This window comes from Rhinolophus sinicus, chromosome 8 (genome assembly GCF_057876585.1).
Source record: "Rhinolophus sinicus isolate RSI-liver-muscle chromosome 8, RSI-T2T, whole genome shotgun sequence".
NCBI classification, from domain to species: Eukaryota; Metazoa; Chordata; class Mammalia; order Chiroptera; family Rhinolophidae; genus Rhinolophus; species Rhinolophus sinicus.
Window position 1 is genome coordinate 47,325,687 of NC_142508.1, and position 18,748 is coordinate 47,344,434.

Consider the following 18,748-nt stretch of genomic DNA (forward strand, 5'->3'; position numbering starts at 1 on the left):
GTTTCTAGAGCCTGGACTGAAACTTGGGAATCTGGGTCCAGAGCTGACTTTAGACACTTTAACAGAGCATGTGAAGTCCTCAACATGGTGCTGACAGACAGTGAGGCTCAGCTGCTGTTGCTCTTATTGTTGGAATTTTTAATCATATTTTTCCATTCTCTTTGACACACCAGAGCACTTACTGTCAGCACCGTATAGTCCCACGGTGTTGTCCTAATCTTGTGTCATTCTCCAATGGCTCTTCCATTGATGGCTTTTCTCTCTGGCACACTTGCATTACATCCAAAGGCCACACCTGCCTCCACATTGAGCATAGCCCTGAGCTCAGCTCACTAGATATGATTTGGGCCTTGGATTTCTCTGCATCTTTAGCAGTGAGCAAGCAACAGGTTCTAATCTCCTTCAACAGTCCCAAGGCCAATGTGGCTGTCTCCATTTGACTTTACAGGTGTTGATGACTTTTAAGTATTTGGCCATGACCTTCACTTGGGAGGAGTGGGGGCAACTGGACTTGGCTCCTCTGAGGACTCTGTATCAGGATGTAATGCTGGAGACCTGTAGGTTCCTGGTTTCACTGGGTAAGCCTCACTACCCTCCCATGTGGTGAACCCTCAGCCTTTTTCTTCATTTCACCCTCTCACTCCAGAACTGACTGGTGGACGAGGCCTTCGGAGCCCACCCTTCCTCCTAGCCATAACTCCTGCGGTGTTCCTGTCTTGCCTCTTCTTTCCTGTTCTCCCTGTGTCCAAGCGGGTACCATGAGGGGCCAAAACACACAGGAAGTGAAATCAAAAACTAAGCCAAGAATTAAACCAAGCCTACACTCTCACTCCAATATCTAGCATAGGCTGGCCTCTGTCTGAGGTCCTTATTCCAGATTCTCACCAGAGGGAAACTGAGTGGTCAAGCTTTGTTGGGTTAGGTGTCCCCATAACCCAGTGAGCAGGGGCTGGAGGTGAGGGGCCATTCTCTAAAAAGTTCATGAGTCAGGCAGGCAACCCAGCACACCGAAATTACACCGTCTCGGTTAGAAGGCTTGTTTTTTCCCTGATACCTACATGACCATCCCTTGCTTCCTAAGGCCTGGGCCACAATTCTTTGATGGTACAGATGATTCTAGAGGGTGTACAGACATATCATCAGCTGACATTGATGGACATCTTGAGAAAGCCGTTCAGTTTTCCTTTCTCTTTCCTGCCTTCTGATTGTTGTCAGGATAGTTTTGCTTTAGAGATAAATTATCGACACCTCTCCCAACTTCGGCTAATGTTCCTTTTCAACAGAAGAAGCAGCCCCTGACTCATAGCGCGGGGCAGGCCACATAAGCTTACTGGAACTTAAAGCATTATTTTGATCTCATTGTTGTTGTATTTTGATGGTAACCTATTTGTGAAAAGTGGAACTTGTATTTGTAACAAATTCCCAGGTAACGCTGATGTGGTCTGTGGGTTGAAAACTACTGATTCTGGGAACATTGACTATATTAAAGAATTATCTTCATTTTTCATTGTAAATCCTAGCTCAGAGAGGTGACGTGCTCTCGCAGGGGTACATAGGAAAGTTCCAGGCATGGATCTTCTGATATATTTCTTAGCAGAGTCATTAGTGATATTTGTCAAAACATAAAATTCATGGATCACATGTTAGAGGTCTTTACGGTCAGGAATTTGCCCGAAGTGCTCGGGATATCTGTATGGGTCTCCCTTAAGAGGAAGCGATGCTACGCCCTCTCTTTGTATCCTTAGGGCACGGTTTCCCAGAAAACAGAACGTGGGCTCTCGGGTTCATCAGGATTGTTGGAAACTACATTACCCAAAGGCAGTGCCTAGCACGTCGCAGGCAGACACTAGGACAATGACGGAAACAAAGGGGCGTTTCCTGAGGTGGCGTGGGCGGGACTTCCGGCGTCTTGTTAGGACGTCATTCGGTTGTGGCCGGTGTCCTAACCTACCGTGGTGGCTGGAGCGCTAGGCAGAGGCACCTACCCAGAGCGGTCTTGGAGACCCAGCAAAGGACCGTGAGGAGAATAGTACCCACCTCCACGCTTCTGTCTGAGCCTTGTAGCAGGGGTGGCCGCCCAGCGCTCTCCGGAGCTTCGGCACCAGCCGTTCGTCTCCGCAGCTCCGGGACGCGGCGCCCTAGGCCTCGTGCGCGTTCCACACGGCGGACACTGAGGTGCCAGGTCACCCTGCCCAGGGCTGGCGTGAGGGGTCGGCCGAGCAGCCTGGACCGGCTTTTGTCGCCGCCTCTCGCGGTCTCGCTCCCCATGGCGGCGCCGGTGAGTGGAAGGTTCCGCGCCGGGGTCGCCGCATGTACGGTTCCACCCTTTGTGACGTAGGGGATCCCTGGAGTCTTCGCCTTTCCATCTTAATGCTCTTGGATCTAAAGGTCCTGGGGAATGAATGGGGTGTAGGAGTGGCAGGTCTGATCACTTCCGACCCAGGGTTCTGAATCCAGGCCAGGGGGTGTAAGAAGAGGCCGCCATTTCTGGTTGTAACCTTCAGCTTGTCGCTCCGCCGCTCTTGGCCTCCATTCCCTCGGGTCTCAAACTGGAATCTTTTTCTCTCTCAGTTGAGGAATTGGATAGGCTATACGTGGGACCTGCGTCCTTCAGTGCTCAGCACGGCCCAGAGAGCGTCACTATGGATGTGGTTTCTGGAGCGTGAGTCCCCTGGTCCTGCTGTCGTCTTAGGCTCACTCCACGGAGAGTCTGACCCTCAGGCCTCCCTGCCTCAGGCCTTGATCCATCTGAAAACGGGGGATGAGAGCCTGGAGAGGAGAGGTGAAGTGGGAGCAGCGTTTTTGGAAGTGCTGCTCCTCCAACAGAAGTGGACGGTCCAGGACAGGCTGGAAGACAGGACCGACACTGGATTTATCTTTGCAGATGCCATCTGTGTAATACAAGTGAAGTTGGCTTGCCACTTGCAGCGAATCCATTTTCCTGTTTAACACATTTACTTGTGTTTCAAAAGTGAATCCATTACAATATTCATTAGTTACAGCGCATGTGAATGAGTCTCTTGACACGTAAACACGCAGCAGGCCCTAAGTTACTCTCCTCGAGCCACCTGTTTGCTCTCATCATATAGGTGTGATCACCTTCGGGGCTTATTCATTTTTCCTCTCCTGGCTTGTTCCCTAACTTCATTCCAGCCCCTTTCCAGAATCCCCTCAGAGAGGTCCCCGGTTGTCCCATCTAAAGTATCCCCCAAATCTTTGTATTCATTTCATTCTCTTTTGTTGTTTTCGGCCTTTAGCATCATATGATTTTATCTTGCGCATTTATTTAGTTTCTTGTCCATCTTTCCCCAATGAGCTCCGCTTTCTACTCTATCCCAGGCCTAGAACAGTGCTGGGCCTGTACCAGGTGCTCATTAAGTGGTTGATGAATGAAAGACTCCACCTCTGGAACACACTTAGATTAAATCTGAAACACCAGAGGGACCTGGGTTCAAATTTTGCCCCTTGCCATTACACATGTAAATCTAAGCGACTTGAGTTTGAGCTTCCGTTTGCTGATTGTGAAGTGGAGACAGTGATGGTATTTACCTCATGGGTTGCAGGACGATTAATCAAATTCTCAAACACATCTAGCACTGACGTGCTGGGCACTGCAGTGTTTGCTTTATGAACGTTTTCTGTCTAATTCCCACAACCACTTGGTGAAGTGGGAACTATTGTGTTGATGTGGAAATTGAGGCTCAAAGAAATTAGCATGTGTTGGTTCAAAAAGCTGGATTTAAACCCTGGGAGTCTAGCTCCAGACCTAGAAACTTTAGTTGCTTTAACACAGCATCTAAAGCTCTCAGGTACAGGCAGTGTCGACCAGTGTTGCTCCTGTTATCATTATTGGAATTATTACTTTGATCCCACTCTCATAACGACCCAGAGCACTTCGTGTCTGCTGCTCACAGTCCGCATGAGATTATTATTGTTTTGTGTCACTGTCCAATGGCTTCCCATATAGGAGGCTTTTCTGTCCCACACCTTTGTATTCTGTCAAAGGCACCATTTACCTGTCTCCTGAGCCCAGCACAGAGCTAGATTCTCAATAGATATTCAGTGATTGAGGCTTTGGGACTCCCTGGATATTTGCCACTAACCAAGCAGTAGGCTGTAATCTCAGTAGGCATACGGCTACCCCACCACCTCTGTTTGACTTTCTAGGCATTGGTATCATTTGAAGATGTGGCTGTGACCTTCACTAGGGAAGAATGGAGACATCTGGACCTAGACCAGAAGACTTTACACCAGGAGGTGATGCTGGAGATTTGTGGACTCCTGGTCTCACTGGGTAAGGCCTCATCTGTCTCCCATGTGGTACCCATATCCTCTTTCATTCCATCCTCTCTCTCTAAGAATGGCTGATTGAGAAGACCTCAGGAACTCACCTTCCCCTCTCCCCACAACCTCAGCATGTTCTGGTATAACCTCCTCTTGCTTGGTTTCCCTGTGTCTGCATCAGGGATTATTGTATAAGAAACAGTTCTTCTCAACACTTTTACCCAAGTGTCCAGCACAAGCTGGCCCCAGTCAGACATTTTTATTCTAGATTCCCATAAGAGGAAAGCTGATTGATTGAGCTTGGTTGAGTTGGATGTCCCCACAGCCCAGTTAGCAGGACCTGTGGGTAACAGGAGGTTCTCCAAGAAGGGGGTGAATCAGACAGACAAGAAGTTATTTGTCATCAGTGCTACTGGCATTTAAGCAACACAATCTCAGCTAAAAGTCTTCTTTGACCTCTGAGACCTGCACAGTTGACCCTTATTTCCTAAGGCCTATGCCTTTCTTTGCTGCTACAGGAGTCAATTTTAGAGGATGCACAGACACATTTTCAAATGGTGGTGATAAGCATCTGCCAAAGCTGTTTCTTTTTCCTTTTTCTTTCCTGCTTCTTTCTTGTTGTTGAGAGAGTCTGGACTTAGTGCTGCATGTGTAATACTCCCATGGCTGTTCGCTCATCTCCCCTTCAGCAGAAAGAACAGCCTTGCAGACTTGAGCAGGCAGCATGAGTTTGCTGGGACCACAATTATTTTGATCTTATCATGTTTTTGTAGTATCCTTTTACTTAGCCCAAGTGAACAAATTATCTTTAAAGTGCTTAGAAATAGAACTGGGAACATAGCAAGTGCTATGTACATATTATATATAATAAATTAATAAATCCCAAATGTTCTTCCACCGAAACTCTAAATGTCCAGTTTACCCAGAAATTGGTCTGAATACAACTTGATGGAGACCTAAGGTCTCCCTTTTCCCAAATGTCCAAATGGTTACGTCTGACAGGGCTTTCCCAGCATTGTGTCTACATAGTGTCTCCCAGGAGATCAGTCATCAATGCAGTAAGTACAGTGTTATTTTCTGACAATTGTGATTAGTGGCTGAAAGGAGAAATATCGGGAATGGTATTCCAGGTGGAGGACCAACACAAGCCAAGTACCTGAGGGGGCAGTGAGCTTAGTCCCTTAGATATAAAGGAAGATCTGATTCACCATTTCACTGTCGCATCACGGCGCTCAGTGCCATGCATATAGCAGACATCAGTGAACATTTGCTAAGTGACGACTGGATGAATTCTGGCTTGCAGTACAGGATTTTCTACTCAAAGTTTCTGTGGGTCCTGGTGCCTAAGTCACTGACTTCTCTCCAGAGTCCTCCTGGTTTTAAACTTTCACATTTGACAAAACGTGTTTGGCTGCATGTACCAGAAAACCACCTCATACTGGTTTCACCCTGAAAAAAGTTTATTACTTCACTTAATGAGAGGTCCTGAGGTGGGGCAGGCTCCTGGGTTGGTAGATGCCAGCCCAGTTTTCTGTCAGCTTTTTCTCCTTGGTCCAGGTCATCAGGCTTGAATCCTTGAAGTCGGCACAGGATGATGCCCCAGCACGTAGGACAGCAGGTCCCCACATTTTGCCCTATCTTCCCAACCTGGATGAAAGCCTCTTTCTTCAGAATGGGTAGCAGTTTTAGGTCATGAGCTACCTCAGACAACTGACTATCATTAGATGCCATTCCCCAGTTGATTTAGTCCCGTATTTTTAGCCATCCTTGGGCACCAGAATCACTGGGCCACTTTAAAAACTATACCAAGGCTCAGTCCTTATGTCCAGAGATTTGGTTTAATTTGTTCTGTGTTCGAAACGCAGATATCTCTAGGTAGTTCTGATGCCCAGGGAGGTTGAATCCTACTGACTTAATTAGGGAAAACCTTCTGGAAGGAGGAATCCCCTTTCTGGGGTTTCATGGTGGTGTGTTAAAAGTGTATAGTCCTGTATAGTTGAGACTTTTCCTTTCGTCTTTACCTATATATCCCTGCCCCATTTATTTCTACATGCACAGGGCAGCCTGTTCCCAAACCAGAGCTGATCTGCCTCCTGGAGCATGGGCAAGAACTATGGGCAATAAAGAGAGGCCTCTCCAGAAGCATCTGTACAGGTAAGTGGCTGAGAGTCTGGCAGGTGGGTGTCATGAAGTCGGCAGAGGATCACTGTGTCTGAAATTCTGTGGGCGGCTGTTTCTTTTTGTGGCCTTGCTGTGGTCTTCCTAGGTGGTCATGGAGCACTTTGAACTGTGTTTCCTGTCTTCCCACCCCCATCACTCTCTTTGCCATTACCAGGGTTAAAAGGTGGTATGTTAGGTAAGTGACAGGCTGGCAATGTTGAGCCACTCACCAGCCTCATGATCCTGGGACAGTTGTGTGATCTCACTGTGCCTGTGATATACAAGTTAGGCTGAGTTATTGGTACCTGCTTTGAAAGATAAACTGCAAAATCTTGGTGGGTCAACAGATTAAATAAGAGGTTTTTTTTCTCATCATGCCATGTCAAATGTGGGTTAGCAGGGGAATCTGTACGACATAATTATGCAGGGATCTAGGTGCATTCTTTTGTCAATATATGGCTTTAAGGTTGCCCTGGAATCATCCAACTGGCCAAGAAGAACAGGAGAGAAGGAGAGTAGTCATATTATTCACTTGCACACACACGTCACTTCCATTCACATTCCATGGTCAAGAACTGTCCATTAGTGTCCATGTTGTATTACACTGGGAAATTTGGTTTAACTTTGTGCCCAAGGAGAACCCATGGGTATACAGAACATATACTCAGTCTGCTAAACTTGGCCTACGTTTGACAAACATCGTAATGGTAATTCCCAGATCCTTGGATTACTCAGGAATGTAGTTAGATAACACAAAACGGCTCATTAGCTCACTGCCTGACCTGAAGTAAGCGGCTCAACAAAAGTTACCTATTAGTAATATTCATGTCTTATTAGTCATAATGAATAATGACATCTCAAACTTCTTTCCAGATTCAGAAAAGACCGTCCTTTCTTCTGCAGATTACTACTTCCAGTTATACTCTGCATCCCACTCTTTTTTTATTTCTCCATCCAATCATTTATTTATATACACGTACATGCATAATCCAAGGATCTGGCCTCTCAACTCAGCAAAAACTTTTCCCACATTATCATGCCCGAGCTTTTGTAACATTTTGCTCTTGTTTCCTCTTCTGACTTGACCTTCTCTGTCATCGTCTTTAATCCCTTCTTCAACATTGGCTTCAGCAAGAATCTGACAGCCCTTACTTTTTATTCTATGCTGTTTATCTTGGTGAACTCACTCATGTTTATACCTTCAACTTCAACCTGAGTGTGTTAGGTCCCATAATATAGACACGATGGCTAACATACACTGCTTACTCAGTGACTGGCATCTTACTAAGTGCTGTATATGTACTCTTTCACTCCATCCTAACAACAGACCTATCAGGGAGGCTAAAGGACTTTGGGTGGCTTGCTAAAGGCCACAGAGCTAGTGTGAGATACTGCTGGAGTTTCAGACGGGGGCCTTTGTCTCAGAGACCCTAAAGAAAACTACAGTAAATAACTGTGTAGGCCCTCTAACTTTTATAATTGTCCCAAGGTGTACAGATTTAGAAAAACCATCAACTGTGATTTATGATACTGTTATCATTAGTCAGTGTATGTCCTGTTTTATTTTATTTCATTGTATTTCAGTATTCATTCATTCCCCTTTAAAACATTGTGATGAACACCTGCAAACCATTGACCTAAGTACTAGAAGGTTATCTACTCCTTACATCTATCAATGTGTTTCTTTCCTTTTCCGTTCCTGTGCTGTCTCTCTCACATAGATAACCACTTTATTTTGGATTTGTTATTCCATTCCTTTTTCTTTAGGAAGGTTTGTTATTCCAAATTTGTTGTTTTAGATAAATATAGGGCTGTTCACATACTCTGTTTTTTCTTGTGTCAGTTTTGGTAATTTGAGCCTTTCAAGGAATTTGTCCACTTCATTTGATTATTCTATCCATTACTTTTTAAGATCGTTTCATCTTAAAGTGGTAAATTTTATGTTACGTATATTTTGCCACAATAAAAAGTGCTAAAAAATAAATTTAAGGTGTACATATCATTTTTATACTGCTATTAACAACTAACATTTTCAATTTTTTTTATATCTATGCCTAAGTCACATTGTCTTGATGTATAAATTCATCATAATCCTACCTTCAAAGGGCAAGCCGTCCTGGCTTTATTCTTCTTCGGAGATATCCTAGTTCCTTTGTTCATTTATGTAAATCCCACAATCAGCTTGTCAGTATTCATGAAAAGCCCTACTGGAATTTTATCTGAAGTTGTATTGAATTTTCAGAAGAATATGAGGAAAATCAGTGACTTTATATTACTTTCATGTAGATCTTTATTAATGCATTAAGTTTTATAATTTCCTTCATCTAGATGTTATCAATTTTGTGTCTGTTCACCAACTTTTTATTCAGACATAGTAGACTCAGTGTGTGCACCGTGGCTTCTCACACTCCCGCACTTTTGCATAGGCCATAATCCTGAGAATGTTCCTCATCTGTCACTGCTGCCTTTCCATCCATATCGCCACCATCTCATCCTCTTATGTGCTTTACTTCACCTGGCATTCAGCATTCTCTCTAGACTCTGAACCTTTGTACTTTCTGTCTGCTATGGTTTTCCTCCTAATTCCTCTGCCTGGGAATTTCTACTCTCCTGTAGAAATAAGCCCACATAGCTTCTTTTCCAAGCAGCATCCACTGACCTCTTTCTGTCTCCCATCTGGGCCAAATTAGGTGCCCCTTCCCTGTGCTGTCATTGCACCATGGGATATCCTCTCTTAGAGCACAGTCATTACATACAGTGTAATCATTACTCTACCCACCTTCCCCCATTCTGGAGATTGAGGAGGAGGAGTCTCCACTTTAGATTCTCTGTGCCCTGCCCCAGCTTTTCCTCCTGGGTTTCCTTTCAGAGATGTCAAGAGTTCAAGGGTTAGTAAAGAAAGAAATTGTAAATCTGGGTTTAAGAGATGTGAAAATGCAGTAAGTGTTAGAAGCATTATTTTCATCTTCATTCGCTCCCTAAAATGGTGATTTTGTTTATTCTTTGTTACTATCACTCATACACACCTTTTTTGTATTGGACTTCCTTCAGGTAAAGAAGCAAAACTTGAAACCACAGAGCCCACTGCTTCTCAGCTGGCCTTGTCTGAGGAAGCCTCTTGTAAGGAAGAAGTGACACAGGGAAACTCAAGGGATTCCAAGTTGGGGCAAGCAAGGGATCAGGAAAAGCTATCAGAAATGCAGGAAGGGAGCTTGAGGCCAGGAACAGACCCCCACAAGGAGATAAACTATAGGAGCCTGAGCCATAAACATGATGATTTGGAGACAGAAGATAGTCTGCGTTTAAGGGGTTTACAGGAGCAAGTCACTACACGAGATGTGCTGCATGAACATGATTCCCAAGGACCAGGAAACGGCCCTGTGATTGATGGACAAAATAACCTCTACAAATGCAAGGAATGTGGAAAGGGGTTTAGCAAGAATTGGATTCTTGTTCAGCATCAACAGATTCATGCTGGAGTGAAGCCCTATGAATGCAATGAATGTGGGAAAGCCTGTCGCTATATGGCAGACTTCATTCGACATATGAGGTTTCACACTGGGGAACAACCATACAAGTGTATCGAGTGTGGGAAGGCCTTCAAACGCAGGTCTCACCTCACAGAGCACCAGCGTATTCACACTGGAGATAAGCCCTATGAGTGCAAAGAATGTGGTAAAGCTTTCACTCACCGCTCCACTTTCATCCAGCATAGTATGACCCACACGGGAGAAAAACCCTTTCTGTGCAAAGAATGTGGAAAAGGTTTTCGCCTCAACTCATCCTTCACTCAACACATGAGGATTCACACTGGAGAGAAACCTTATGAGTGCAGCGAATGTGGAAAGGCCTTTACTTACCGCTCTACTTTCATCCGGCATAAGAAGACCCATACTGGAGAGAAGCCCTTTGAGTGCAACAAGTGTATCGAGTGTGGGAAGGTCTTCAATTGCAGGTCTCACCTCACAGAGCACCAGCGTATTCACACTGGAGATAAGCCCTATGAGTGCAAAGAATGTGGTAAAGCTTTCACCCACCGCTCCACTTTCATCCAGCATAGTATGACCCACACAGGAGAAAAACCCTTTCTGTGCAAAGAATGTGGAAAAGGTTTTTGCCTCAACTCATCCTTCACTCAACACATGAGGATTCACACTGGAGAGAAACCTTATGAGTGCAGTGAATGTGGAAAGGCCTTTACTTATCGCTCTACTTTCGTCCAGCATAAGAGGACCCATACTGGAGAGAAGCCCTTTGAGTGCAACAAGTGTATCGAGTGTGGGAAGGTCTTCAAACGCAGGTCTCACCTCACAGAGCACCAGCGTATTCACACTGGAGATAAGCCCTATGAGTGCAAAGAATGTGGTAAAGCTTTCACCTACCGCTCCACTTTCATCCAGCATAGTACAACCCACACAGGAGAAAAACCCTTTCTGTGCAAAGAATGTGGAAAAGGTTTTTGCCTCAACTCATCCTTCACTCAACACATGAGGATTCACACTGGAGAGAAACCTTATGAGTGCAGTGAATGTGGAAAGGCCTTTACTTATCGCTCTACTTTCGTCCGGCATAAGAGGACCCATACTGGAGAGAAGCCCCTTGAGTGCAAAGAATGTGGCAAAGCCTTTTGTGACAGTTCTTCCTTAATTCAACACATGAGGATTCACACTAGTGAGAGGCCCTATGAGTCAGGGAATGTGGAAAAGCCTTTACACACCACTCTGTTTTTATCCGACATAATAGGATCCACAGTGGAGAAAAGTCCTTGGAATGTAATGTATGTGCAAAAGTCTTTTACTATAGCTTTTCCTTTACTCGACACATGAGGATTCACACTGGAGAGAAGCCCTATGTATGCAGAGAATGTGGAAAGGCCTTTTCCCAACCTGCAAATTTTGTTCGGCATAATAGGATCCACACTGGAGAAAAACCTTATGAGTGCAAAGAATGTGAAAAGGCCTTTTGTGACAACTTTGCCTTAACTCAACACATGAGAACTCACACTGGAGAGAAACCCTTTGAATGTAGTGAATGTGGAAAGGTCTTCAGCCACAGTTCATCGTTTACTCACCATCGAAAGATTCATACCAGAGTTTAAAAGGAAGTTTTTTGTAGGAAGGTTTTTGCAAGTATGTTCACCTCAGTCGATTTTAGTGAACTCATACTAGTGAAATACCTTTCCTTTTAAATACAACCAATTAAATATACACATTAACTACAATTCTACTTTTGATGGAGCTGCAGGATGTGTGATGGGCCAGTGCACTGTGTGGATAAACCTCTTGGAGCACCTGGCTCAGGTGAACAGAGATGGCACCACTGGGTCCCACAGGACATTTACTGCATAAGGCCACCCTGCCAAAACTGGGAGACGTAGCACATCTACCTAATACACAGAAACAAACCGAGGGAGGCGGCCAAAATGAGGAGCCAAACATGCAGTGTTTAGAAGGTTGAGAAATTCTAACCAAAATGTAAAACACTCAACTAGAACATTTTTAGAAAACAGGAGAAAATCTTTTGTGTTCCTGCTGAACTCTTCTCATGGTTTCATAGAATAATAATTGAATAAAAATGTCCATGGTGCCCTATCTGTGCCTCTGGCCCTGTTACCCCACTCCATCAATTATCCATTGCTGTTCTTTCTGGCCACACTGGCCTTGACCTGGTGCCAGCCAACCTCAGGGCCTTAGATGTGCAGTTCTCTTTTCCGGGACTGCTAGGCCCCACCTTTGAACCTCGGTAGGGCTCCTGCATGTTTCTTGGGTCTGCATATCACTTAGCTTATGTTCCTCAAAGGTAGACAGGACAGTGTTTTGGAATAAAGGGTACTTTTGATAATTGTTGGTAGAGCTACCCTCAATGGTCTAACTTTGGATGTTATAAAAAACACATAAAGGGGGGAAGGCCTTTTTATCCCTCATATCCCAATCCCCCCACCTCAAAATAACCAGTTATAAGCGTGTCAGGGAAATTGGAAAGAAGCCATACACACATTTCCATTTCCTTTCTCTTCTACCTCTCCTTCTTTTAAAATACTCTTCAGATGGATTTATAGTATGAACATGAGATTATTGTATACATTTTTCCTAAATGCATGATAACCACTGAGAGTCTCTCATGGAAAATTCTCAGGTGTAGTGTAAGGCTCTAGGCTGGGTCAATTTCTAATATGACCGTTTAGATAACAAGTGATTAATTACCTGCCACAGAAAATTTTCAAAGGGATGACAATTATGTTTCTCTTCAGTATGAATTATCAGATACTGAGAAAGATATTTCTCTGGCCAAAAGATTATCCTGAATAGTTAACCTTCAGTTTTATTTTCTAGGAATTACTTTACAGGACTGTACTGAACAGCATAGTGTGTATGTTCACAGTACTGTGCGGTGTGTCCTATTTTATTGTTTGAGTACTGTACATATGTACTGTTTGTACACATGTATGACTGAGAGTGAAAGCAATACAATAACAAGAGTACATTACACAAAAGACGTAATTGAAATATTTTTGTTATAATGAAATATTTTTGTTATAATGAAATATTGCATATAATTTATTTATAAGAAACATATTAAACAAGGTGCATTTAAACAGAAAAAAACATTCCATAAAAGGTCATGTACTGATTGGTTGTGCTGACCAGAGACTCACAGGAACCTGAACCTGGATTTCCCTTGTGTAGCAGTGGCTCAGTATTTACTAAATCAGCCTTTGGATTATTTTTTAATTTCTTTTTATGTCCTCTTATTGATTTATTAGCTTTTTTGAGTTTAGTGATTGATTTAGAGTTTGTGGTATACATCAGAGGTTGGCAACTTTCTCTCTAATTGGCCAAATAGTAAATATTTTAGGCCAAGAGGCAAAAATAAAGGATGTTATATCAGCACGCATATAACAATTGAGAAACAAATTTCTACACATTTTTAATTCTTTATTTAAAATTCAAAATATAATAATGATTGAGTGTATAGTTTTGCAATATTGGTCTACCAGTACAATGTATATTATTATTTTGGGGGGAGCTAACATTTCACTTAATGAGATAAAAGTTAATGTTTATCAAAATAGATGACAAATGTTCATGTGTTAATGCATATCTGGATTTATTTAACCTATTTCATCTTTTTAAAAAAATTAGTGAATTTTAATAAAATGCAATATAGCACTAATAAAATGTTCCTATTTCATCTTTTAAAGTGTCTCTACACATGACATCAGTACTGTCAAATATTGACAACATTCCATGACTACAATTTCAGTCGAATATATTTATCACTTGGGTGGCATGTGTAGAATTCCATTGGATTCTTCTCTTGATATTTGCCTTTTGTGCATGTGATTACATTGCAGATTAATCACTTCCAATTCAGGTTATTTCCTAAAGGTGGAAATTTCTCAGTGGCACAGTTAAATGAATTTATACATAAGGAAATTTCCTTTGCAAACTTGCATCAAGTCTGAAAATCCGTGCAGGAATTGTAGTTTGAGCTTGGGAAATGTATCAGATGCAAATGTGTGTTCAGTGAAGCTCTCACTTCTTGTTATAACTATTGTCAGCATGAGAAGTGTATAAGCTTCTTGATATTGACTGAAATAAGGTTGTTTTAAAGATTTTTATTAAAATACAGCTAACATACAATATTATATTAGTTTCAGGTGTACAACTTAGTTATTCAACATTTACATACCTAAAATGATCACTATGGTAAGTCCAACAACCATCTAACACTGTACTATACTATCAAAATATTATTGACTATATTCCCTATGCTGTACGTTACATCCCCATGACTTGTTTTATACTTGGAAATTAGAACCTCTTATTCCCCTTCACCATTGTTTCCCACTTATAAATGTTTCATTTGCAGTTGATATTCAATATTAATTTCAGGTGTACAGCATAGTACTTAGACATTTATATAATTTAAGGAGTGATCTCCCTGACTAGTCTACTACCCACCTGGCACTATACATAGTTATTACCATATTATTGACTATATTCCCTATGTTTTACATCCCCATGACTATTTTGTAACTACCAATTTGTACTTCTTAATCCCTTCACCTTTTTCACCCAGTCCCCCAAACCCCCTCCCATCTGGCAACCATCAAAATGTTCTCTGTATCAATGAGTTTGTTTTGTTTTTTATTTTGTTCTTAAATTCCACATATAAGCAAAATCACCTTGCATCTGTCTTTCGCTGTCTGACATACTCCACTCAGCACAATACCCTCCAGGTCCATCCATGCCACCACAGATGGCAAGAACCCATTTCTTTCCATGGCCGAGCAACATTCCATTGTATTTATGTACCACCTCCTCTTTATCCATTCTTCCATTCAGACACCCAGGCTGCCTCCACATCTTGGCCATTGTAAAAAAGGCTGCAATGAACATATGCACACATTCCCTCGATAAGTAGTGTTTTGGGTTTCTCTGGATAAATACCCTGAAGTGGGATTACTGAATCCTTGTCTCTTGTTACAGCCTTTGTTTTAAAGTCTCTCTTGTCTGGTGTAAGTATTGCTACCCCAGCTTTTGTTTCTTTCCATTATCATGGAATATCTTTTTCCATCGCTGTACTTTCAGTCTGTGTGTGTCTTTCAATCTTAAGTGAGTCTCTAATAGGCAGCATATGTAAGGATCTTACTTTCTTACCCATTTAGCCACCTTATCTTTTGATTGGAACATTTAGTCCATTTACATTTAAAGTAATCATTAATAGATATGTACTCATAGGCATTTTATTATTCATATTTTTTATCATATTTTTCTTCTTCTTTGAAAAAATAATGATGTCCAGGCCACACACACATACACAGAGGTTCTGATTTAACTGATGTGGAGTGGGGCCTGGGCACTGGGATTTTCCTCTAACATTCCTTGTAATACTGGTTTGGTGGTGATGAGCTCCTTTAGCTTTTTCTTATCTGGAAAGCTCTTGATCTGTCCTTCGATTCTAAATGATAGCTTTGCTGGGTAGAATACTCTTAGTTGTGGGTCCTTGCTTTTCATCACTTTGAATATTTTATGCCAATTCCTCTGGCCTGCAAAGTTTCTGTTGAGAAATCAGCTGATGGTCTTCCCTTGTAGGGGGAAGAGAAACTGCTTTTCTCATGCTGCTTTTAGGATTTGGCATTTTAATTATAATGTGTCGTGCTGTGGGCCTCTTTGGGTTGATCTTGTTTGGACTCTGTTCTTCCTAGGCTTGTGTGTCTATTTCCTTTGTGAGGTAAGGAAGTTTTCAGTCATTATTTCTTCAAAGAGGTTTTCAATTCCTTGCTCTCTCTCCTCCTGGTACCCCTATGACGTGAATGTTGGTACATTTGATGTTATCCTAGAGGCCCCTTGATGTTGTTATCCTCGTTTTTTGGATTTTTTTTCTTTTTGCTGTTCTGCTTGGGTGTTTTCTGCTACCTTATCTTCCAAATCACTGATTCGTTCCTCCACTTTAATCTGTTGATTCCCTCTAGTGTAGTCTTCATTTCAATTATTGTATTCTTTATTTCTGACTGGTTCCTTTTTTTTTTTTAATCTCCATTTTTATGTTTCCTATCTCTTTGTTGAAGTTCTCACTGAGATCATTGAGCATCCTTATACAAGTGTTTTGAACTTTGCATCTGGTAGATTGCTTGTCTCCACTTTAGTTCTTTCTCTGGAGCTTTGATTTGTTCTTTTATTTGGGACATGTTTGTCTACCCATTTTTGCTGCCTCTCTGTGTTTGTTTCTATGTATTAGGTAGGGCTTCTATGTCTCCCAATCTTAGTAGAGTGGCCTTATGTAGTAGGTGTCCTGTGTGGCCCAGTGGCACAGTATCCCTGGTCACCTAAGCTGGATGCTCCAGGTGTATTCCTTATGTGGGTTGTATATGCCCTCCTGTTGCCTTGAGCCTTGGTTGCTCTTGGCACATCAGTGGATGGGCATGACCCTGAGGCTGACTTGTTGTGAGGACTGGCTGTGACTACAGTGCAGGGGCTGACCCTACAGAGCAGGATTCACTTTAGCAAGGATCTGCTGCCTGCCCAGTCTGCCCATCAGGTGTGTTGTCCTCATAGACAGCAGGTGATGCTCTGGGTGGGTCCGAAGCTGGCCACTGGGTGTTCCAGCCCTGGTGTCTCCTAGAAGGGGTCCCACCACAGGCCAAGTTCAGCTGCATTCTGTATCCAGCCCTGGCATGAGCCACAAAGCAATCCACAGATGGCCACTGCTCACATTGGGCTTGAAGGTGCCTCAAGAAGCCAATCCACAAACCAAGGCTGGCTGTCACTACTGCTGGGCTTAGGGCTGCTCAGCCAGAGGTTCGCTTCAAAGCTAGATGATGCTTGTTTAGGTTTTGTGAACCTTTGGGAGATTTTAGGAAAAGTCCACAGTGTGAGCCAAGATAGGCCATTTGTATGGAGAAGCCACTGGAAGCAGCTTGGGTGGGCCTGAAAGTTGGGGTGGTGGGGTCCCAGGGAATTACCAGGGTGGGCCAACAATTGCTGTTAGGCAGGTTGATGGAAATTCAGATACGGCAGCTGCTTGTGTCTGTAAGCAAGGAGGTGGGAGGGCTCAAAAAAACAATGGCTTCCGCCAACTCCTCCATCCAGGATAAAGCTGCCCCTCCAGGCCTCACCCTGAAGCAGACAATTCAGTACCTCCCCGTATGTCCCTGGTGCTCTTTGAGCTGCTGCCTTAACACTGGAGCTCAGAGTTTTTATGGAAACAAATTTGAATTTCAAGTAATTTTCACGTGTCATGAAATGTTACTCCGCTTGTATTTTTTCTAAAAGGACTACCTCATCTGTGCAGCATCAGTGCTTGGGAGAGCAAAGGAAGGACAGAGAATGGGAGAAACAAAAAGCTACTGACATTATCCCACAACTATCTATAGTGGCCAGTCTATCCATAATTATAATTGCTCTTAATTTTTGATACCATGCCATGTTTCCTTAATTATCTCTCAAATATTCTTCAATATTCCCTAGAATTTCAAAGTAAATCTCATGACTAAAAAAATCAAAGGAAAGCTAAATCTCTGCTTAACATTAAAATTTCAGCATCCCATTCCAAACCACTCTCTCTACTGAGAATTGCTATGGAATGTGACTTCACCTCTTGGCTTTCAGTTAAGATAGCACATGTACTAGAGAATGAGAGTATTTTGTTTAAAGTCAGAAACCCTATCACTCATTCCACACCAGAATTATTATACCAGTGAAACAATATTCCTATTTAAAATAATTTCTTATTTACAATTATCAAATGCCATAGAGAACATAATCCGAAATACAAGCAATATAAACTGCCCTTTATCTGCAACAGTGTCCACACAACCCCAATCATTGATCTGTGTTAATTTTCTAGTCACAAGATAGGAACCATGTGTAAGACTAATCTATTTCTCATCTAAAACTTTAAAGCCATCCTCCTAACAAACTATAATTCTCTGTCAAGTTTCAGTGGAGAAAATAAAAATTCTCTTATGTATACTTCAAGACATATACTGCAGAAAATTAATGCTTTCAAAGCTGGTGAGTTGGGCGGCTGGATGGCTCAGTTGGTGAGAGCGGGAGCCCTTAACAAGGTTGCCGGTTCAATGCTCACATGGGATGGTGGGCTGCGCCCCCTGCAACTAAGATTGAAAACAGCAACTGGACTTGGAGCTGAGCTGCGCCCTCCACAACTAGATTGAAGGACAACGATTTGGAGCTGATGGGCCCTAGAAAAACACACTGTCCCCCAACACTCCCCAATTAAAAAAAAATTCCTCTTGTGTTACAGCTTTGGAAAGAAAAAAACAAAAAACTGGTAGGTGGACTGGAGCAGTAATGGGGACAGCTCCGGACTATTAATTTCAAGGTAAACCCCTGTAACTATGATCCAGGGATAGAGAGATGCTGGCTCTTGTTACTAGTGATGCTGCCAACAGTAATACCTCAAAAACACAAAACCTGAAACTAGACACTGGATCCTGGGAGTCCAGCTGCAGCAAACATGATAGAACTTGCTTATCTGCTCTGCTAGATTGACCCTGAGTGTGTGTGCGTGCACACAGCTACATAATTAGTACTCATCCCTTAGGATTCAGATTAAAAAGCATAGCCACAGTTAAGCCTGCTCTGATTTCTCATAGTATGTTGTTTCTTGGTTATGTTCTCACAGTACTTATAAACATTAACATGGATTAATTAATCCAACTGCAAATGGACTATGGATTATCCTTACCAAAATAATGGTATTTTTAGCACAAAGATCAGGCCATTTTTCTCTAAGTTTGCTAGTCTCCCACTAAAGGCTATAGTAAGGATGAACTTAA

At 42.7% G+C, this 18,748-nt stretch overlaps 1 protein-coding gene across 1 annotated transcript; it reads left to right on the top strand.

Annotated features, from left to right (window-relative positions):
- The first annotated feature begins 1,928 nt into the window (after window positions 1-1,928).
- On the top strand, window positions 1,929-13,622 carry ZNF599 (zinc finger protein 599). The gene is given in 5 exon segments (XM_074316005.2): window positions 1,929-2,278; window positions 4,168-4,294; window positions 6,343-6,438; window positions 9,496-11,130; window positions 11,133-13,622. Coding segments are annotated over 5 exon segments (2,280 nt in total). The 5' UTR covers window positions 1,929-2,266; the 3' UTR covers window positions 11,543-13,622.
- The last annotated feature ends 5,126 nt before the right edge of the window (window positions 13,623-18,748 follow it).